At 41.0% G+C, this 22255-nt stretch overlaps 1 protein-coding gene and 1 long non-coding RNA gene across 4 annotated transcripts; one reads left to right on the top strand and one right to left on the bottom strand.

Annotated features, from left to right (window-relative positions):
- Nucleotides 1-331: 331 nt before the first annotated feature.
- thbs4b (thrombospondin 4b) lies at nucleotides 332-15727 on the bottom strand. Of its 3 annotated transcripts, none has more exons than XM_028601079.1 (22): nucleotides 15413-15727; nucleotides 10795-10992; nucleotides 10295-10545; nucleotides 10109-10211; nucleotides 9851-9933; nucleotides 9694-9745; nucleotides 9412-9563; nucleotides 8965-9102; nucleotides 8230-8307; nucleotides 7967-8119; nucleotides 7776-7880; nucleotides 7574-7681; nucleotides 6296-6455; nucleotides 4803-4921; nucleotides 4247-4299; nucleotides 3937-4130; nucleotides 2241-2419; nucleotides 1942-1990; nucleotides 1657-1853; nucleotides 1386-1558; nucleotides 988-1127; nucleotides 332-684 (listed from the first exon to the last, which is right to left on the bottom strand). In XM_028601079.1, the coding sequence occupies exons 1-22, from the start codon at nucleotides 15489-15491 to the stop codon at nucleotides 626-628; spliced, it is 2823 nt and encodes a 940-aa protein (XP_028456880.1). In that variant the 5' UTR covers nucleotides 15492-15727; the 3' UTR covers nucleotides 332-625. The 3 variants fall into 3 exon arrangements, with proteins under 3 accessions (XP_028456880.1, XP_028456879.1, XP_028456881.1); XM_028601078.1 differs by lacking the exon at nucleotides 15413-15727 and adding an exon at nucleotides 12093-12300; XM_028601080.1 differs by lacking the exon at nucleotides 15413-15727 and adding an exon at nucleotides 11868-11930.
- LOC114570661 (uncharacterized) lies at nucleotides 12103-13075 on the top strand. Its single transcript, XR_003694556.1, has 3 exons — nucleotides 12103-12134; nucleotides 12211-12267; nucleotides 12586-13075. It is a non-coding gene; the product is annotated as an uncharacterized LOC114570661 (long non-coding RNA).
- Nucleotides 15728-22255: the final 6528 nt, after the last annotated feature.

The following is a 22255-nucleotide window of genomic DNA, read 5'->3' as shown; positions in this document are numbered from 1 at the left end:
AGTATTTCCTGCTCAAGCAAAACAGTGGCCTTTGTTTCTAGAGCACCTCTGAGGGTGGAGGATAATGTTCCAATCTCATGAGGAAGTAGGGGATTATTATGAGAGGTCATTCTCCTGCGTCCGGGTGGTGTATTTGTGGCCTGTAGTCCAGTATGTGTGGCTATATGATGTCATATAACACATCTAATCTTTAAAACATGTAAACATTTTTGAAGAAAAATAAAAAAAGAATCTTTTATAATGCTACACATAAGCTAAAATCCTCTGTTTGGGAGCAAAATACTATTTTTATGATGATGTGCCCTTTATTTTGAAGATATATACAGGAAAATGTCCATTATTCCATGGTTCTTTATTCTTATGTCACGTCAAGTTGGATCATGTTCAGTGAAATCATCATAACTTACAATATTCAGCATAATAAGCTCAGCTGGAGTCTTTAAGAGATGATTAAATAGGAAGACACGATTGGGAAAAGAAAACGGACGTGATAATATGCACATACAGTACGTGATTGTTGTCACATATGCACTGAAACTGTACACATCAATACACAGATAAACACGCACACACGCACACACAGAAGCAGTCTTTAGAGATCTGGTATCATATTTTTGTCTTGACTTTAGAGTGAGTCAACACCGTTCTGAGTGCTGAACTCCTGGAAATCCTCTGGGATGGTGTCTGTGGAAGTGAGAAGTCAGGTATCATAAGACAAGCTCACAATCTAAAAGCCAAGCGAGCCCAAACTAATTCTATTCACAGCTGTAGTCTTGTTTATGTAACAACAAGTCTTGTTTATGTAACAACAACAAAATAAAATCAAAGTAGTATTGCTGTCCCACTTTTCAGACGCATGTAATGCGAAGATATGTAACAAAAACAAACGGCGAAAAAGAAAAGTGTTACCTAGCATGCCATTACAGCAATTCAAAATGGAAAAAATAATAATAAATGTGGGGTTTTGATTAAGCGTTCCTTCCTTACCATTGCAGCGGTATTTCAAATTGGACCAGATGATGTTTTCTTGAGAGAAACAGAACACACCGAGTCGTCCTCCTCTCATTGTCGTGTCAATAGTTACACCAGAGTCTGCCACCAGCTCAGTTCCTTCATAAAACCGCGCCCTACACAAAGCAGAAGAAACAATCTTTGTTGTTTGTTCCACTCTCGACACTTTGGGAAATATGCTTATTCACTGTCTTGCAAAGAGTAAGATTAGAAGATTGATGCCACTCCTAGTTTGGAGAGTGGTATTCATCTTCTCATCTCGCTGTCAGCAAGAAGACAAATAAGTGTATTTCCCAAAATGTTGAATCATTCCTTTTTACAATGGAGAAACAAATCAATATGTAGATGAATTTCTAAAAGTAATTTTGTCGTACCTGATGTATCCAACTTGTGGACGGTGCTGCAGGTACCAACGGTAGGACACCTTGTCCTTCCAGCCTACATTTCTCGGGTCCTTCCACAGCAGACGCACCTGGTCGTTGGTGTCTCCCGTGTGCCACAGCGAGTTTCTCAAGTGCTCCCCGGGGCCCGTTCTAGACTTCACAGCCTGATGAACAGTGACAGATAACAGAGAGAAGTGAAAAGCAGAAATGTGGAAAATATGTCCAGGGATAAAAATAAGATGAATGTGACTTGTGCTTTCACCTTAAGCTGGATGCCGGGCTCGGCCACAGCTCTGAAGGGTGTTGCCTGCCAGTAGGTCTGCTCCGTCTGCTTCCACATCACCACGTAGAAGGAGGACGAATCCTGGTAGCCAAAGATGAAGCCAGCGTAGTCATCGTCAGTCACTGTATTCACGTGAAATGTGCCCTCAAAGTCCACTCCACTGAAAGCAGTGTAACCTGACAACAGAAAGTGTAATCAAGAAATGATTTATGTTCAGATAGAGTTTTAGTGACTGATATGTAACTCAGAGGAAATATTTCTTACCAACAGCAAGTCCTGGGTCACTATTCATGGTCTGAACAATTTCCATTCCCTGTGCGAGAAAGAGAGAATGAGGAACTTTGCACTTTGATGCCCTCATAAGCTGATGAAGTGCAACTTAAATGATTGGTCTATTGCAATTTGCAAACTATAAAGATCCATGGAGCTGCATATTCATGTGACGCCCCTAGCATGTTGTCATTTAATCCCTTGTTATTATAAAAATATTGATTATGGCTGCTTTAACTTGTAGCCACAGTAGCCTACATGAAGAGGAAAGTTCCAGCACTCAGTAATCTCACCTGGTTCAAAACAACCCAGTTGGGGTCAATCTGGGCGTCGCCTTCAGGGTCCAGCACCACCGTCTGATAGGCTCTGAAGTCAGTCAAGGTAACCTCAGCATTTTCAGGACAGTTGTCAATCCTGTCAATCACTTTGTCCTGGTCAAAGTCAGACTCACACACGTCTCCAACTCCATCGTCTGAGGGACATCGGAGCCAATTAAATTAAGAATGACAGCAAATTATTGTTACACACTAGCAAAAATTGTGTTGCGTCAATTATGCAGTCATCAGCTCCTTTCAATCCTTAAAACCAGTGTGCTTCCTGCCTTGTCACAATAATTAGATTTTAGAATGGCTTTAACAAAAAATGTCAAAAAGGACTGCAGAGCTGCAAGGCCTCAATACAAAACATTGCAAATATGCTGCTGAAGTTTAAAAAAAAGTCCTTTCTTTAAGTGCCTATTCATATTTTAGCAAAATAACAAGGTTGTATGTTGTATTTGTTTAACATGGGTTGTATTGAAGTTCACCTGGTCTGCACCCTGCTGTGCGAGTGTGCTTTCAGAATTAGTAATGCTGTTTTATTATTTTATGTGCTTAAAAGTGATATGCTGTGTAGTTACTCTAGCACAAGGTTTTTTTTAAAGTCTGAGACTGTGGGCCTCCCCTCAAACAAAGCTTGGAAAAACACACATTTAGGCTATTCTATGGGATCTTCTTTTGATAAGTAATGTAATAACTAATGTAGGCCTAATCATTTTTCACTTTCATTCACTGAGTCTCCCCTGAAACAGTTTGCAGCCGCCTTGGGGAGGCGCGCTTTCCACTTTGAAAACCTCTCCTCTAGCACATTCAATGGTGTTTGTGTCTTGCAGTGTGTGGTTATGAATCTGTTTAATGCAGGGTTTTTTTCTCATGATACACTATTAAGACTGTGAATGTGCTACAGCTACAACATCAAAAAGGTCCCAGACTTGGTGGTTCTTGGCATAAAAGCTTCATTCTGGGCTATTGATGCTTAATTTGGCAAAGGCCTGAATGTCTTGTGGCCATCTTGATTACGTAATGTTTAAACTCCAAAGCAGGTGAATGAACTTTTTGTGTTTTTGTATATTCCAAAGTGTTGGCTCCACTTTACATCACTTAACTCCCTGACTGCCAACAAAAACGGCTTTGGCCCTCTTGATTTGAATTGACACTCCACTCCCATTGACTCCAGAGCCCTTCTTTTTACACAAGTGGTCACAAGTCACATTTGGGTGCAGGCTTTTACCCAACACAATTTCCACTTAATGTGCTCAGGGTTGTTTTTGTTTGATCTGCGTGGGTGTGCAAACTGGGGCCCATTATTACATGTAAAGGAATGTCATGGTACAGTTCAGGGAGAATATGGATGTGGAGATGAAATTACAGTATGAACTTTTAAAGATGATTTTTTTGGGCTTTTCCGCCTTTAATTAATAGGACAGCTAGGTGAGAAAGGGGGAAGACATGCAGGAAATCGTCACAGGTCGAACTCAAACCCTGGACCTCTGCGTCGAGGAATAAACCTCTACGTATATGTGCGCCTGCTCTACCCACTGAGCCAACCTGGCCACAACAGTATCAACTTTTATCTCTGATCACCAGGTTGGTTTTCAGGCAATAATATCAACAATTTTATCTGAACATTTATGTAAAATGCTATAGCTGTGCATTTAAGACTAGCACTCACTATTGTCGTCAATCTGGTCAGGGTTTGGTACCAGCCGACAGTTGTCTGGTCCCGGTGGTATGGTGTCAGGGATCCCATCGTTGTCGTCGTCATCGTCACACTCGTCACCCAACCCGTCTTTGTCCGTGTCCAGCTGAGAGCTATTTATCACGAACGGGCAATTATCCTTGGTATCCTGGTGACCGTCGCCATCACTGCAGAGGAAGTGACACAATCACATGAATAAAAGCTGTAGTACTAGCATTAATGGAACAAAAGCTATTCAGATATCTGCAAGAGCCCAACATAGAGACTGTGACAATAATATTACCTGTCTTGATTTGTGTCACAGGAGTCTCCAACCAGGTCATTGTCAATATCAGACTGAAACAACAGCAGAGAGTTCACGAAAAGCACAGAAGCACTCACATCCTTTACTTTAGTTAAAGTACCAATACAAGAATGTAAAAATACTCCAAGGGACTGCATTTAAAGTACTATATATATACTGTATATTGTTTAAGTTTAAAAAATAGAACTTGTTCCACAGTAAAATGGCCCCTGTGACTTATAAATTAGTATATATGACATTATTTGATTGTTAATACTGAACCACTGGTTTAATCTTAAACAATGGGTTGTATTTTGTAAGCTTATATCTTTACGTAAAATCTTAATCTCAAAAGTAACTTAGTAGCTGTCAGATAAATGTGGTGGAGTAAAAAGTACAATATTTCCCTCTGAAATGTAGGGGAATAGAAGTATAAGTTAGCATAAAATAGTAAAGTACAAGTAACACAAAATTGTACAGTACTGGAGTAAATGTACTCAGTACATTACTTTCCACCATAGCTATCCATCCATCCATCCATCTGGCTCTGACTGACCTGGTTTGGGTTGGGGATGTCGGGGCAGCTGTCGCAGGCGTCTCCCACTCCGTCTCCGTCCCGGTCCAGCTGGTCTCTGTTTTGGACACGCTGGCAGTTGTCCAGAAAGTTCTTCAGGCCTGCTCGCCATTCAACAAGAGGAGACGGTTGGTGTTATTTAGCAGTCAGTCTGACTCCTTCTCAGCAGTGAATATAGATTATTGTCATGTATGATCTATTCAGAGGCGGCAGGTACAGCTAGAGAATATTTCCTGTTGTAGAATAAATACTGTTTTCATCGTCACTTATTTTGGACTTTGGCTCTTATAAAAGATATAAGTACATTTTTATGACTACAAAGTCTATTTTCAAATTAGAGCTGCAACAATTAGTCGATCGACACAATATTATCCTGCAACAATTTTGATGATTAATCGCAATAATTTTTCTACCAAAGATTTTGTTTACTTTACTTAAGTTCCAGCTTCTTAATTTTGGGAATTTGCTGCATTTCTTTCTCTTACGTGATAGTAAATTGAATATCTTTGGGCTTTTGGACAAATGTTTGGACAAAACAAGCTATTTGAAGAAATCACCTTGGGCTCTTGAAATTCTTATTTTAGTTATTTTATCGACCAGTTGATTTACGGAGAAATAATCAGCAGATTAAAAATAATTAAAATAATCGTTAGCTGCAGCCCTATTACAAAACAAGCCATGTTGATGCCCAGTGAAATGATTATTATATTGTTGCCAAAATGCAATGGTGATTACATGGATACAATCATGGGATGTTTACTTAATCGATTTGATTTATTTTAATTGAGTTTTGCTCTCCAAATTCAATCAAAGTGATTACAGTAAGCAAGATACTTTCTGTCATTTTCTTGACAAACACTGTTACACTGAGTGATGTCAATCAGGGCATTTTCATTTGATTAATGGATGCATAAAAACATTGAGACATTACATCTATTCTTTCATTTGAAAACTGAATAATCAATTAGCATGTTATTTGGCATTTCACCACTAGGTTGCACTGTTGCATTTCCTATGCCCGTGAACACTAGTTTGTGTTCAGATGCTATTTTTTATTCATCGCAAGGAGGCAGCAGCAGCCCCACAAAATGCATAAAGGTCAAGCAGAAGCGATAGAAGAAAAACTGTTTTCTCTCCTGTGGGGTTTTTTGAGGTGTAATCATGCTGGTGAATGATCAAAGCTTGTGTTCGCTCAGGGGTCAGACTGCTTTTGGCCTTGACTTATTTCTTTTTTTTGCAGTGCTATTTCTTATGCCTCAGCTGGCTTATGAAAGCATCCATAGTACTACACAGTCATATTTCTATAACATGATTTAAAGAGATGTGTGTACTGTGAAATCTGTCTGTAATTTAATGTAAAAGAAGGATGGAAATGGAAAGAAGAGAACAGAGTAATGCATCCTAGCAGTGAGGGCCTTCAGTGCTGGTTATATAAGCTAGAGCGTCAGAGTTGGTGATGACATTTATGTCCATACCGTCTCCATCCATGTCGTCATCACAGGCGTCCCCTTTGCCGTCGCTGTCGGTGTCCCTCTGGTCAGGGTTCTCCACAATGCGACAGTTATCACAGGCGTCACCGTGGCTGTCCTTATCACTGTTCCTCTGGTCCACGTTGGCCTTCAACCAGCAGTTGTCCTGAGACAGACAGAGAACACAAAGGTCTCATTCACAGCAGCTTTATTTGTTTTCAATGAACAATCTTGTGTGTATTGGGTTTTGTATGGGTTAAAAGATATACAGTAAGGTGTTAATTAGTGAACTTTAGATGTGCTGGTAGCCAGATTTTGTTACCTTTGGACTGAGCCAGACTAGCTGTTTTCCTCTGTTTCCAGTTGTTATGCTAAGTTAAGTTAAGCAGCTGTTGGCTGTAGCATTATATTTGAAGGACAGATATTTGAGTGGTAGCGATCTTATTATATAAGTTTCAACAAGAAAGCAAATTTCCCAAAATGTTGAACTATTAATTTAAGCCAAGCAAAATTGCCCACAATTCCCTGATTCCAGCTTCTTAAAGGTCCCATGACATGCTGCTTTTTTGATGCTTTTATATAGACCTTAGCGGTCCCCTAATACTGTATCTGAAGTCTCTTTCCCGAAATTCAGCCTTGGTGCAGAATTATAGCCATAGAGCCAGTCCCACAATGAGCTTTCCTTAGAATGTGCCATTTCTGTGTCTGTAGCTATTGAGGAGGAGAGAGAGGAGCCTTGACTTTGACTTTGCAAGCCATGATGTCTCTCTCTCAAAGGGGAGGTAACCTTGCTCCTTATGACCTCATAAGGAGCAAGATTCCAAATTGGCCCATCTGAGCTTTCATTTTCTCAAAGGCAGAGCAGGATACCCAGGGCTCGGTTTACACCTATCACCATTTCTAGCCACTGGGGGACCATAGGTAGGCTGGGGGAACGCATATTAATGTTAAAAAACCTCATAAAGTGACATTTTCATGCCATGGGAGCTTTTAATTGTAATAATGTGCTGCTTTTCTTTGTCTTAAATGATTGTAAATTAAACATCTTTGATTTTAGTCCGACTGGTGGTTGGACAAAACAAGCATTTTAAAGACACCACCTGGGGCGTAAGGAAACTGTGATGTGCATGTTTCACTATTTTCTGACCTTTTTTAGATTAAATGGTTAATCAATTTATCTAGAAATTACATCTATCTAGAAAAACTGATTAATCGATAACGAAACAAATCACCAGTTGTGGCCGTTGTGTGCTCGCATGCATTTGATAAAACATTTCCACCAACCTGCTCGTTTGGTATACCGTCACCATCTGCATCGTCATCACAGGCGTCTCCATGACCATCCCTGTCGGCATCCTCTTGACCGGAGTTAGGAACGAAGATGCAGTTATCCTGTGAAGAGATGTTACAGTAAAGGAGTTTAAAAAAGGCCGGCCTACCACAGCAAAGTTTCATCTGCAGACAATTTAATTTGCACTTTAGTTACCTTTCTACAGCTCAAATCTTTGCATTTGAGTTTGTCATCTGGGTATCCGTCAATGTCGGTATCCTTCCCACACAAGTATCCGTTACCAGCCCAGCCAATTCCACACTGACAAGGCAAAGGAAACTCAGACAGCGTGTATATGGAGTTGTGCTTATGTGCAGTTTGTGTGTGAAAAAAGTCTGAAATCCTACCTGACAATGGATTGACCCGTCCCTCTCTGCTATACACTGGGCATTGATATCGCAGGGGTTGGTCAGGCTGTTGCCGCAGCTGATCTCTGGCTTACAGCCCTTCACCGGATCTCCTGTGAAACCTGATTTACAGCTGCCACAGTGGTAAGAGCCCTGTGCAAGAATAAGGACATCTGGTTTTGTGGGACAGCCACACAAATGAATTAACTGTCCTACATGAGCCATGTGTGTAGTGTTCCGATAATATTCTACAGTGGTCTTACCACAGAGTTGTGACAGATTGAGTTTGCTGTGCAGCCTCCATTGTTGGGTCCTTTGCATTCGTCAACATCATCGCAGACCTGAATTGATGAATGGAAGATGTGAAATGATCCAAAGTTTTGTTTTTAGGACAATTTACCTTTTAATCAATTTTTTTTTTCTGATTTTAAAGTTCCAATACTTATTACTGTATAAGTACTCGATGAAGAGCAGTGGAAAGTACTCAAGTACATTCACTTTAAGTAGTGTTCTTTTGTACAATTTTGAGGTACTTTTACTTTACTTCACATAAGTATATATTATCTACTCTACTACATTTCAGAGGGTTATCGTTTATCTGTTGATATAATATTAAGCTTTTTTAGGTTCTTCTTTGATATCAGCTTTGATCATCAGATGGAACACACAATGGATCCCAAAACTAAAATTCTTGTCCCCAGTATTTTATTATAATTTTACATACACTAAGTATTTTATAGCGACAGCTATACATTTGTCCTCGCATAGGTGACCAGTTACTATTTTATCAATATCCCATGTACTAAGTTATTACACCATGATTTGAGTGATGTAATCGAAAGTGTTACCCTGTATTATCTTGTAGCACAACTATATGGAAAATGCTTTTTATGATGAAGTTTTATCTTATTTGATCTATACTGTAATTTACACATGTCCCTTTTTTTATTATAGTCTTATTTTGTTTTATGTCCTCCATATTTTAGCCATTCTTTTACCTGTTTGTTGGTCTGGGCGAACAAAATGCCCACACCCTCCACTGCCAGGCCGGTGTAGCCCAGCGGACAGGCATCACAGCGGAAACCCGGTGCAGTGTTTACACACTTCACTCCAGGGAAACAGGGGTTAAACTGGCACTAGAGGAAGGAAGGAAGACTTGAGCTCTGTTGAAGCTGAAAAATATACATGGTTCTAATGGGGCTTCTCCCCAACAGCTTTTAGTTTGGTTGACACTTTTACTCATGCAAAAAAGAGAATGCTGACGGAGCCAGTCCTTATAAAAAAGGGGTCAGTACAAACACGAGAAGACACACACACACACACACACACACACACACACACACACACACACACACACACACACACACACACACACACACACACACACACACACACACACACACACACACACACACACACACACACACACACACACAAAGCCATACCTCATTCACATCATCACAGTTGAAACCATCCCCGGTGTAGCCATCAGGACAAGGTCCACACTCAACACCATCAGCTGTCTCTATACACATATCGTCACGGAAACAGACACCTGAGCCACACTTTGGTTTCACCACCTCAGTACCTCCCAGACCTTTAAACAGCAGAGCAAAAACACATTTCATTGATCATCTGCAAATTTTATTTTGTGTGTTGAAGAATCCAAAAATATTCATTCAGATTCATATTTACTGGTGAGTGACTGTTATTGGACATGATCTTACCGCAGGCCTGACACTCTGAGATGGTGTTTCTTAGAAAGGATGTCTCTTTGACCTGAAAAGGGTCAAACATAAACGCCAAGTTTATATGCAGTCAGGCAAGCTGTCAGGGGTTAGAAAGCAGGGATTAAGTGGCCTCAGAGGAGCTGTTGGTAGTCACCTGCTGAATGAGGACATCTTTCAGCTCATTTATCACCTTGGTTAACTCCAGCATTTGATTGGACAGCTGCTTCGTGTTGACCCCTAAGAGAAAGGGACTGTTATTTTGCTAAGCTGGAACAGAGGTGGGGGATTCTATGAGCCTGCTCTCAAGTCACTCTGACAAACACGGACTGTTGTTTTCTTAACACTGGGATTGTTTTCCTGTCAAACGTTTGGCCGTCTCTGTGGACGTTCGCTTCCGCACAAAGAACCTTACCCAGAGTTTGGACAGAGTCTCTTTGTTGGAGATGGCAGTCTTGTAATGAAGCAACATTCTCAAATGTGTCCCCAACCACCAGCTTGAGCTCGTCTAAACTCTCCTGTTGAGATAGTGGGAAAACTAAGCCATTTGGCAACCATTATTGGAAAACATATTCATTATTGTATGGAAATGATGGGTCACCTGCTCTCTGGCTTGCATGGTCTTTAGCTCCACCAGACCGTAGCCTGCTGGCAAACCCTGGAAGGCAGCGGGGAGATCCCGGACCGTCTCCACCAGCCTGCAGTCCAGATGCAGCTCGACCCCGCCCGGCCCCTGCTGCTGCATCCCCTTCAGGTGGAACAACAGTCTGTGTTGTTGGCCGTCTGCCAGCACCAGGTTGTTGAAGGTTACTGAGCTCATCCTCTTGTCACTCCGCAGGTAGCGTAACACAGCTTTGAGAGGACAGAGCAGGGGGAGAGGAAGTGATGGTAGTAGGGAAGAGATTATAGCGAGAAATAGAAGAGGAAGGATTTCTTGCTGTAAAGGGTCCAAATCACAATAAGAGTCTTGCTAGCTGCTCTGTGGGGCTGCTGATCTTAAGCAGGTATGATGTGAACAAAGTACAGCTGAGGCTCATGGGAATTTCCATTGTTAATATGAAAAGTATTGATTATTGCAGAGCCTCTTAAATTGACTCCTACCTCTACTGAGCTTCCCCATCACAGTGAATTCAAAGTACTTGCTGTTGTCCCTGGGGTTGTACAGGGTAAACACACTGGTTCCGGTGTTGGGCTGCAACTTGAAGGAGGTTAGGATGAAAGCCTCGTTCACCCCTTGCTCAGCCAGACCTCCCTGCAGCAGGTCTGGCAGGCAATCAGGCGAGGTGAGCAGATCATAGACTGTTGACAGGGATGGGGAGAGAGAGAAGTGGTAATGCACATGAGTAATGGATGATGAGATATGAATATTTACAACCTTCAGCCGCCCCGATCCCTAAATAAACATCCTGAGTCGACAAGCAGAAGATGATGATGTTGACCCAGTGTTTGGTGCTCTTCCGAGACGCTGTGTCAGTCAGTCAGCACAAACTTGGCAGGCGGAGTTGGCTCAGAGAAATCAGAAAGATGTATATTTTCGAATCAAATCCGATGTACTGTGACGGTTAGGTGTATGGTGTTATTATTATTTTCTTGTTAGATCCACAGAGGAAGCTGCTCGGCTGATAAATATATGTGAGCTCTCATTTTCAGCCACAATTCATTCACGGTTCTCACAGAGGTATGGCATACTGTAGACAAATCTACTGACAAGCTGCTTAGTGGGGGTGAAAAGCCAGAGGGACACTGTACACTTGAGCTCATGGTTAGAGTCCTTCTTTAATAAACTGACTTGGGAACTAGGCAGGCCACGAGAGGATGTGCAGTGAATTTCTAGTCCGCCATCTGCACGCATCATGAATACACAAGCACCCTTAAAGCACTCTGAAAGGCCCACAGTCATGAGAAAGCAAAATTGCTCCCAAATGTTCCCAGAGAAATCGCCAATGTCAGCCAAGATTGCAAACCCTAACCCAGATGAGGTCTGTACTTTTTTTTCTTTTAACTCTCTCCTCGTGTTGCGTCCGTCACATGCCATATTTCAGCAAAAACACCGGGGCTTTAAAAAATATTGCAGTTGAAAGTGGCTAAGCCACCGAAAATGCCTGCTTACAGTGCCAATATCCCTTTCACCGAAAGAGACATGAGCCTTTTGTAATTTAGGTTGCCAAGATCACCTGTTGAGTAATACACAAACAGATCTCTCTTTGACTCAGTGTGACTCATCGGTCCAAAATTGACAAAAGTCCAAAAATGAACAAAACAACAAGAGCACAAATTCACCCCAATGAATGTTTTTAGAGTTACTGTGACACTTGCTGATATGTGCATGCGGTCATGTGACCGGTTGCCAATCAGGAAGTGATAAAAAGCTCACCAGGTGTAGTCATTAGTCCCCTTACCTGCACTGCACTGCAATTGTGTGGATTCTCCTGATTCTCCAGGTATGAAAATGTTTGGCTGCGGTAATTTAGGGAGCAAGTACAGCTTAAGGTTGATTTCTGATTTTGGTCCCACTAGGTTGATAGCCAGGCACAAGTTCCTGTCCTTCACGGAGTAAACTGGGGCAGATTGACGGTAATGCCTATCAGCTGTTTTAGCCATGTGGTAGCAATTTATTTCAGCTAAATGTTACCTTTTTTTTGTGTTTCTTATGCCACCACAAGCCATGCGCTACTTTTATAGAATGTTTTTCAACTTGTAGTTTATTTGTATGTTTCGGTTTACCACTGACAAATGAGCTGCTGTGGCTGTATTAACTGTGCTATAGGAGTTTGTGTCCTTGCAAAGTAGGCTTATATTTTTCCTATATTTTACTATTGATGTGCTAATAAATTATTTGCAAGACACTTTGACTTTGTGAATGGCCACTAATGTATGTTTGTTTTCTCAAAGGGGGACCAGTCCAGTCACTGTTTTCTACGGTTATTTTACCATTTTGTTTCTTTTTGGTTATTTTCCTTGGTTGATTATTTTCTTGTGATTTCCTTTACAAGTGGTCTTTAGATATACTTTTTATGGAAGTTTTGACATAGGTTTCTCTCCTCAATTTATGTATGCTCACAGCTTGATCCTGTACAAGGCTGGGTCCGTGTCGACACACTGCCTCCTCGTGGTGAGACTGCACTGGGTGACACTCTGTTACGGTGTGTATGTAGCCTCGACACTGTAGATTTTGTAGTGACTTGCATGATATTTTGTAGTGACTTGCATGATATTTTGTAGTGACTTGCATGATATTTTGTAGTGCCTTGCATGATACTTTGTAGTGAATCGTGTAGAAATAAGCGTGTAGTGCATGTCCTTGTCGGTGCTGGGCCTTGTGTCTCCTCTTTCTGTCTCCCGGAGTGGTGTGCGCGTGCCGACCCAACCTTCCTACTTTGAGGAGAGTAAGACCACATGTATCTGCCATCTAATTTATTGTTTTATTATTCTGTCAAATTGCCATTTTAATTGGAAATCTTTACAACTCTTTGTAATAAACCAAACTTATTTTTGTACAATATTTGCCTCCCTGTGTGGGGGTCAGGGTCGTCTTACTCCAGAGATCCTGAGAAAGTACCTCAGTTCATCCCCTCATTAACCTCTGATTTCAGGCTTCATAAAACGAGTTCAGCTGGAAGCCATAAAGTAATCTGGTGTCTTGTCCTCTCCTTAACACCAGCATATAAACAAAAAATCAGTTACAGAGTACTATAAAATGGCCAACATTCTGCTTTTTACTGCTTATAACAAACACTTCACATTTGAGGGCTTGCATGTTGAAAGCTGATTTATTGTAGTTTCATGTTTAGAGGTTCATAGTCAACAATTGGTAGTAATGAAGGAATGACATCATTAACATCAGCATGTAATTAACATAAACGGTGAAGTCACATTTTCACATTAGCAATGAGAGACCTGCATACTAGAAGCAAAGATCCATTATAGTTGATGTAATATAGTTTAATAATAATATTATGGTCTCAGTTCCCTTTAATTATGCTTGAGACCAAAACTTCTAAAGCCTAAATCTAAATTGTTGTCGCCACCTGAGAGCAGCGGAGACAAGTTGTGATTCAGCATTAACATATCACCTTTTAAGTTAATACGGTGAACTTGTAAGCAAACTGTTGCTTATTTACACATCGAGCAGTTACGGAGCAAATGTATCATTCATTTGGAGTTATGTTTCTGTCCACCTGGTGAAAGTTAGTGTAATAGTCAATCTCTTTTAGTTCTGTTTATGGTCCCTACCAACTCCTGAGAGCAATATCGGTCTCTCTAGCTGCTAAATTCTCCAATATGTTCACCAGCTAGTTGCTAACCGTGTGGTTTACAGTGAGTTTTTAGAGCTTTCTTACAAAGAAATAGGGCAACTCTGAGCGTTAAAGTACAAATCATTTTCTTGGTAGCGTCCATGTTTTCACATTACGACTTGAAGCTCATGGGCCACACCGAAGTCAGTAGAACAACTTTCCAACTCGGGAAATAGTACCATCCACATGAGTGCACCATTGGCCATGGCGGAGGTCTGCGCTGTCAGTGTGCCATTCTAGTTATTATAGATATAGATTATAGCAGCTTTGAAGGTGTGCTTTGTCTTTGTGCCCAGAGTAGAAAGTGAGTTTTGAATTCCTGTAATCTGAGCTCCCGGTGAAGTCATCCTTGAGACATTCATATTGATCAATAACCCTTAACAGAGATTAAATGGTTGCTTTGTGCTACTAAAATCTTACTTACAGCTTTAAATTGGTCTCTCTCCTTTTCAACAATTTTAGTCATGCAGACAATAAGTCATTTGCAAAGGAAATGATATATGATGAACTCCATTAAACTGGACTTGTTTTATACATAACATCAGGCGGCTATTGCCCAAAGATTGTAGGGATTAATGGGTGCATAAAAGGTATGCAATCTATCACTGGAGTGATTTGTAAGAAGCTAAAAAACTATCAACAATATTTCTACATGTCATCTGCAGCTCCGGTTTGTGTGTGACCTTAACACATTTGTGTGTGACTGTGAGAGAGAGTGAGAGGAGAGTTTGTGCGTATGTGTGACTTGAAGTTTAATATTGCGCCCAGATCATGTCTGATTATTCCCATGTGTGTGACCAGCTGGGACTTTGTTTGAATTAACACAAGCCAGATAGCTGAACATCCGGAAGCCAATGTAATCAAGCTGATCTGGCTGGACAGATACTACAAGCAGCATGACTTTACTTCAACAGAAAGACGCCACTTTTATTCTTTATCTGCTCCTGCCATAAACACAAATATATTTGAGTGCCTCATCTCTTCTTGAACTGACAGGGATATTTAGCACTTTATTCGTACCTCAGTGAGTATCATACACCTAATCTAATCCTTTGTGTTCTTTGGGTCTGCATTTGATATTCTCTTTCAGTGTCTGCTTTATCCATTATGCATTGAACTCATACATAGTGTGTTAAAATACCCAGTAGTGGAGCCATTAAATCTTTTCTGACAGATAATGAAAATGGAGGATTACATCACAGCCAGGATGTCAGAAAAATGCAGCATTCAAATAAAATCAAAGACATCTTTCTTTATGCGTGTGTTCAAATTTAAATGATTATTTAAATTTTTTTAATTGTCATCTCCAGCAGCAACCATAGCTGTTGCAACACACTCAATCAGTGAACCATTTTGTTAAAATTGTAATGACATTTAAATATTTGATATGAAAAGCAAATTAAAACACTTCAAAAATCACTTACCTAAAGCCTGGGCCTTTACGTGTAAGCTCAGTTTTAATAGCAGCTGTGAGGCCAGAATCAGAGCTGCCCACACACCCATCTTGTCCTTCCAGCTGGTCCGAGATCAGCGGTTTCTCTCTAGTGGCTTATTATGTGACACAGTGGCAGTTTCCCGTATGTCTGCGCCTGCAGTGAGTGGTGTGTTTGTGTCCCTGCCTCCTTTTTGAATCAGAAGTTAGACAAGACTGTCATGAAAGATGCCTGATAGAAGCTGCTGACTGTTTGTGTGTGTGTTTGTGTGTATGTCTGAATTGGTGTGTGAATGTGAAGATAGCAGGAGTCTTACTGAGGGAGGAGCATCAGGGCCAGAACTTGCTTTTAAAACCTTCCTCAGACGGCCCCATACAGAGAAGGAGTGACCTGGAGAAACTCTTTGCATTGGCTCCTACTTGCTGCTACCAATTCCCACAGGCTCTTATACAAATGAGCTGTACATGAGTAGCTAATAATCCAGTCTGGGAACTCATGTTTGGCCATTGAAATCATGTTTCAACTCAAATTGAGGCCAGAATATTTTTAGACTCTTGAGTTCATGCTTGGGGTGCTTCCCACCTCCAGCAATTCTATTTTGATTATTTATTTCACACTTTGTCTGAAACACAGGGAGATTCTTTCCCTTTCCTTCCAGGGCTCAGATGTGACACCTTTCCCATGTACCCCATCCCCGGGCAAAGTCAGGAAATGAGCGTTCTGGAGCCCGTGCCTTAACAAGCCGTGTTAACCGGCCAGCAGAGCTTCAGACAGGCTGCTGGCTCACGCGGCCTCCAGGTCGTCAGCAAGTCTGGCACCACGCGAGTTGCCATATTTGGCAGAGATGAGAAGGCTCAGGTCTTAATGTTTGTTTTCCGTTCCTCTTTGCAGTGTTGCACCTTTATTTTAAGCCAACAGAGGCGTATTCCATTATTGAGCAACTGCCATGAAGCATACAAAAATACAAAGTTTGTATTGATGTTTCACTAATAAAAAAAAAAAAAAAAAGAAAGTCTGGTTTCAGTCATAGACAGTAAAAGAAATGAACCAACAGATCCCGTTGCTCTGGATGGAGACCAGTGAAGGATATTAGAAGCACTTTTCCGGTGAGGGCTGAGCATTACTGCGCAGCTTCCAACTGAGCTTGAAGACGTAGATGTGACGTGAGCAACCTGTCTGACAGTTGGAAGTCTTCTGGTAGCTGTTCCAAGAGAAATCTCAATCATTCCCAATCTTGCAGAGACGGAGGGAGAGCGTAGGTATATGTAAGGAGATAACATGGGCACAGGCTAATTATTGCTAACCAAAATGCTAGTTAACATCAGTAATTAAACTTAAACAGCTAATGTAAGTCGAAACTGCCTGCAAGCTTCTCCTGTACTATACGGTAATTCCTCTACTATGAGACAGTAAGTCACGTGGCCTTTTATACATTGTCGTGTTTCTTTGGAAATAAACAATGGACAAATAAAGTCTTTAAACGCTTCAGATGTAAAGTTATTCGCTGTCAAAGTGACGTCAAAATGAATGGCAGTCAATGGAATGCTAACGGCGGGTGAGTGCTTGTTCTATCAACATGGCGCCATAGGAGCTACGCGTTGTGGAGAGAGGCTTACCCCCTTGGTTTCAGTGGCTGCAAGATGATGTTCCCACTTGAAAGAATAAACACAGGTCTCCGTGGCAACAAACAGCAGTACATGAGTCATAGTTTCCATACGTCTACCGCAGGTGTTTCTTGTGGTTAGTCTGTACACCGCTGCTCAGGTATTTTGTTGTGTACCGATATGGACGCCTTCCAGTCAGCAACAGAACACCCAGAGTTTTATCTGCCATCTGACTGGTTTCCAGAATGAGCCTTTACAGGCGTTTGAGCTCTGGATCATAGAAAGCCCCAAAGACCTCTACTGTATGAATGGTCTGCTGCTGTGGTCAGGAGCTCAACAGACCACATCAGTCTGCTCGAGGGCCTCATAGTGCGGTTGATGAGGTCAGACAGTGAACGCTGCAGCTGGCTCGGAGATAAAACCAAACCCCAAATGTCTCTGACACCATCTCCGGACTATTTTTGTTCGTGATACCAACATGACCGAATCCTGAGACGTTCACACTTATAACTCAGCTTCTCTTCACATGGTTTGTTCTGAAGATTATAGCATTTCTGTGCCCACAATGACAACATCATGTACTGTGTTACCAATGAGTAATACACAGCCGACCTGAAGCAGTGGTTTCATGCAGCATAGAAAGACAGTATGGGCTGTTTGTGCTCTCAGCGGAGGTCTGACAATTAGCATTTTTCAAAACCATTGAACCGAAAGAGAGAACAAGACAAACTGGTCAGAAACAGGAATGATTAAAGGTGCATAATCGGAAGCATTTGGCACATTAATAGATAAACAAAGGACACTGTTTTGTTGTGATCCACGAAGAAAAAAGGAGAAAAATGTTGTATTTATTCTCATCAAATCTACCCACAGAGGAAATTCATCCTATGTTTAGCTTTTTTTTGTTTGTCCTCTATCATACCCATGTTCAAGTTCGTTCATTTAAACATTTGCTTTAACTCCTTATAAACACATTTGGTTTTGGTTATCCTTCTTCTGGTACATTATTGTAGGATAATTTCTCAAGATCCTTGGATTTATTTGTCAATGGTATGCTGTGCAGAAATGTTTGCATGATTTACTTATGGGCTATTTTATAAACATTGTAATTTCCCCTTGCAGGATTAATAACTTATACATTATTATTATTATTATTATTATTAATAGTAGTTCTTAGTAGTACTTTGCCTTTATATATTGCCTTACACCAATACATTCTCATGGTTCATGAGAACAGCCTGATTACACATCACAATTTATTACAGGAATGGTACACATAAATTTAACTTGTCTCTTCAATGACCTTTTCTGGCATAATTGAAAAAGATTTACAGATGTTGAATGTGTGGGGAAAAAAAGGTTTTATGTCACAGTATTAAAGAAAATAGTTACATTCACCACATATAGGTTGCTCTTCACAAGAAGTTCTTTCATAAAACGACTTACATCTGTGTCCTCGTGTTTAAAGAATGGACATAGACTTTTACAACACAGCAAACCACAGCTGGAGGTGACCATAAGTCTCCTTGCTCCGGTGCTGAGTGCTTAGGTGCTTATAACACTGTGGGGCGCAATGTCTTACAAGTTCTGCACTGTCTTACCTGATGAAGTTATGTAACAGCAGCCATTTAGCAAGTCAGAGCAGTCTGATCCAACACCTCATTAAATCTGCAGCATCTATCAAAACCTCCACCCAGTCTGGTAGAGGGGACTCACTCCAAACCCAAAATTACAGCATTAAATTGCCTGAATTTTTGGTATTAGACAGACTGTGGCTCTGAACTCAAGGCAGAGGCTTAATAAATGGACCCACATCCTGCAGCATATTTAGAGTGCAAACTCTTGAGCCAAATTGGTATGTCATGGTGGATAAAGCTGTAGAGTTTCCTGGAATCGTCTGACACAGCATAAAGGGCATGAATACAAATTATACATCAAATGTTATAGATCCAAAATTAATCAGAAAATTTACTCCGAGCTAATACGGAACAGAAAATATTTCGAAATGAGGCAATAAAATTGTGGATTTATTTAGTGTTTGGCCTCAAGGTATTCAAAACAAATTGATGTTTGAGTTAGAGCTGAATGAATGAGTTTGTGTCTGGTTTGTGTATAAAAAAAAACTGAATTTTTCTATTCATTAGAAAACCAACTTTGGAAAATAACAGCAAACAAATAAAACCATTGACATATTTTTTTCAATTCCATTTACTTGACTGAATTGCCCGCCTTCACATCTCTCTGTGAAATCACTCAAAATGATCTCAGTTGTGGATGCTGTAACATAAACCTCGACGCCCTTCTTGGAAAAACATGGCTATTACGCTGGAAGATTGATGATAGGTGCACAAAGGTATTCTCAGAGTAGCCTCAGTGCGATAATGGGGGGAACGTATCGTTTCTAAAACAACAATGTGGTTTCAGTGTCTCGCTACATTTGTCAGTATTATGCAAGGTTACGTAATGAAGGCCCCTGCAAAGCCGCCGGTTGAAGTTGCCGTTGATGGTTTTGCCATGTGTAAACTGTGAGTTCACTCTCAGACTATCCAGCTGCTCCTTCAGTTACTCACACCAGCTGGATGTGTTCACACTCACTCACTCTACCTCAATGCATGTCTCACCTACACCTACACACCTCATTTTGAAGTTGGAGACTGCTGAAAATCATCACTGTAGATACTTGACACCAAGTCAGCCACGTAGCTCTGTAAATCTCTCTCACTGTGTTTTTCACACCAACGCCCCCAATGCTACCTTTTCCTATTTTTCTGACCTTTCTGTCTTTTCTTTTACTTTTCTTTTTGCCACGCTAGCAGCTAGGGACGGCAATGTCAGATCACAACTTGGATCCAGACTGAAGTATCTCAACAACTGTTTGGCACGGACATAAATGTTTCCCTCAGGATGAATTGTGATATCTTTGATAACCGGTCTATTCAAATTCTTCCAATACTTTTGTTTATGACTAAATACCTGCAAAACTAATGAGATTTACATCAGCCTCAGCTGTAGCCTACTTTGTGTTTAGTGCTAGTTAGCAAATGTTAGCATGCTAAAACCTGCTAAACTAAGATGCATGCATTGTCAATAGGCTTGTTCGAGATGAGCCAGGTCTGCGCAGAATCGATCACCGGCGATTGCCGCCCAATGCATGCCGGTTAGATTTGTGTCCGACTTGATCCCAACTTGCTCTGACGTCATGCACACGTGGGCAATGATAACCTCACGAGATCAAGGCGGCCGCATGTTCTGAGCAAGGGGGTAAGCTTTGCTTCAGAACTCAAACTTCCTATGGCGCCATTTTAATGCTACAAAGCAATCACCTCCCGTTAGCATCCCATTGACTGCCATTCATTTTGACGTCACTTTGACAGCGAATAACTTTACATCTGAAGCGTTTAAAGACTCTATTTGTCCATTGTTTATTTCTAAAGAAACACGACAATGTATAAAAGGCTTCATTACCTTGTACCTCACGTTATGGCTCCGTAGCAGACGTTTTTGTAAAAATAGGCTAACAATTGTGTCATAACCACGCAATTTACTGTTGCATAGGAGAAGAATTACCGTATAGTACAGGAGAAGCTCGCAGGCAGTTTCGACTTACATTAGCTGTTTAAGTTTAATTACTAATGTTAACTAGCATTTTGGTTAGCAATAATTAGCCTGTGTCTATGTTATCTCCTTACATACACCTACGGTCTCCGTCTCTGTAAGATTGGGAATGATTGAGATTTCTCTTGGCACAGCTACCAGAAGACTTCCAACTTTCAGACAGGTTACTCACGTCACATTTACTTTATCTCTCTCAGTTGGAGGCTGCGCAGTAAAGCTAGCGATCACCGGAAAAGTGCTTAGACATTATAGACATTATATAAAATGGACCAACAGATCCCGTTGCTCTGGACGGAGACCAGTGAAGGATATTAGAAGCACTTTTCCGGTGAGGGCTGAGCATTACTGCGCAGCCTCCAACTGAGCTTGAAGACGTAGATGTGACGTGAGCAAAAGTTGTAAGTCTTCTGATAGCTGTGCCAAGAGAAATCTCAATCATTCCCAATCTTGCAGAGATGGAGAGCGTAGGTACATGTACGGAGATAACATAGACACAGGCTAATTATTGCTAACTAAAATGCTAGTTAATATTAGTAATTAAACTTAAACAGCTAATGTGAGGCAAAACTGCCTGCGAGCTTCTCCTGTACTGTACGGTAATTCCTCTACTATGCGACAGTAAGTCACGTGGTTATGACACAATTGTTAGCCTATTTTTACAAAAACGTCTGCTACGGAGCTATAACGTGATGATACAAGGTAATGGAGCCTTTTATCCATTGTCGTGTTTCTTTAGAAATAAATGGACAAATAGAGTCTTTAAACGCTTCAGATGTAAAATTATTCGCTGTTAAAGTGACGTCAAAATGAATGGCAGTCAATGGGATGCTAACGGCGGGTGATGGCATCAAAATGGCGCCATAGGAGCTATGCGTTACGGGGGGAGGTTTACCCCCTTGATCAGTAGCTTTTAGTTCAAAGGACAGCTGTGCCCAAGTACTGCCTTAAGGAGTCGCTAGCTTGGCTGTAGACTCTTAACCTCATGCAGTTCTGATGAAGCTGGCAGCTTTAGTCTTGTTTCCTCTCCTCAGTATCTATTATTAACCTAAATACCCTGAAATGTAAAAAAAAATACTGAATGTCCCATGTTACTCAGCTCAGCAACAAGGATTCTACATAGAAAAACATGTAGGCTATCAAACAATTGCCTGGATGTGAGGACAAAACACACCTACACTATATTGAGCCACTTGTTTACACAGTACGAACAGTGCTGCATTGTGCTCCATTGAGACTTATTCCAGGTGCTCTCATTAATCCTTCATAGTTCTGGCACGTTGAGACAAAACGTGTCTGGGCTAGAAAGGTCCACCACACGGTGGGAAATGGCACAAAGTGGGGGAGCACAGCATTTGTTCAGACACAGTCAAATTGCTGCAGTGTTCTCAAGACTGACGAGTATAAAAAATGCAAGAATGTCTCTGAAAATGTTTCCGGCAGGGCATTCATTGTGCATACTGAATGTCAAATCACATCTGAAGAGAAGCAGTGATCTCCTCCTACAAACATTAATTCTGTATTCATTGAAGCAAACATCAAATATTGGAGATGAACATATTTATGGTGCATGAGTGCAACTCCTTAAGAGTGTGCTGGTTTGGTAAGCTGTGTGTTA

This window comes from Perca flavescens, chromosome 16, assembly GCF_004354835.1.
Source record: "Perca flavescens isolate YP-PL-M2 chromosome 16, PFLA_1.0, whole genome shotgun sequence".
NCBI classification, from domain to species: domain Eukaryota; kingdom Metazoa; phylum Chordata; class Actinopteri; order Perciformes; family Percidae; genus Perca; species Perca flavescens.
The sequence above is the reverse complement of the archived record's forward strand: the minus strand, read 5'-3'. Positions and strand labels throughout refer to the sequence as shown.

What these genes read in the sequence shown, in the direction of transcription:
- thbs4b (XM_028601078.1), bottom strand. Translation starts at nt 12,294, where the DNA reads ATGGCTAAAACAGCTGATAGGCATTACCGTCAATCTGCCCCAGTTTAC. An exon ending in CCATGCAAGCCAGAGAGCAG is followed by an intron (nt 10,212 to 10,294) that starts GTGACCCATCAT and finishes CTATCTCAACAG; the next exon opens with GAGAGTTTAGACGAGCTCAA. An exon ending in TGTGACACAAATCAAGACAG is followed by an intron (nt 4,131 to 4,246) that starts GTAATATTATTG and finishes CTTCCTCTGCAG; the next exon opens with TGATGGCGACGGTCACCAGG.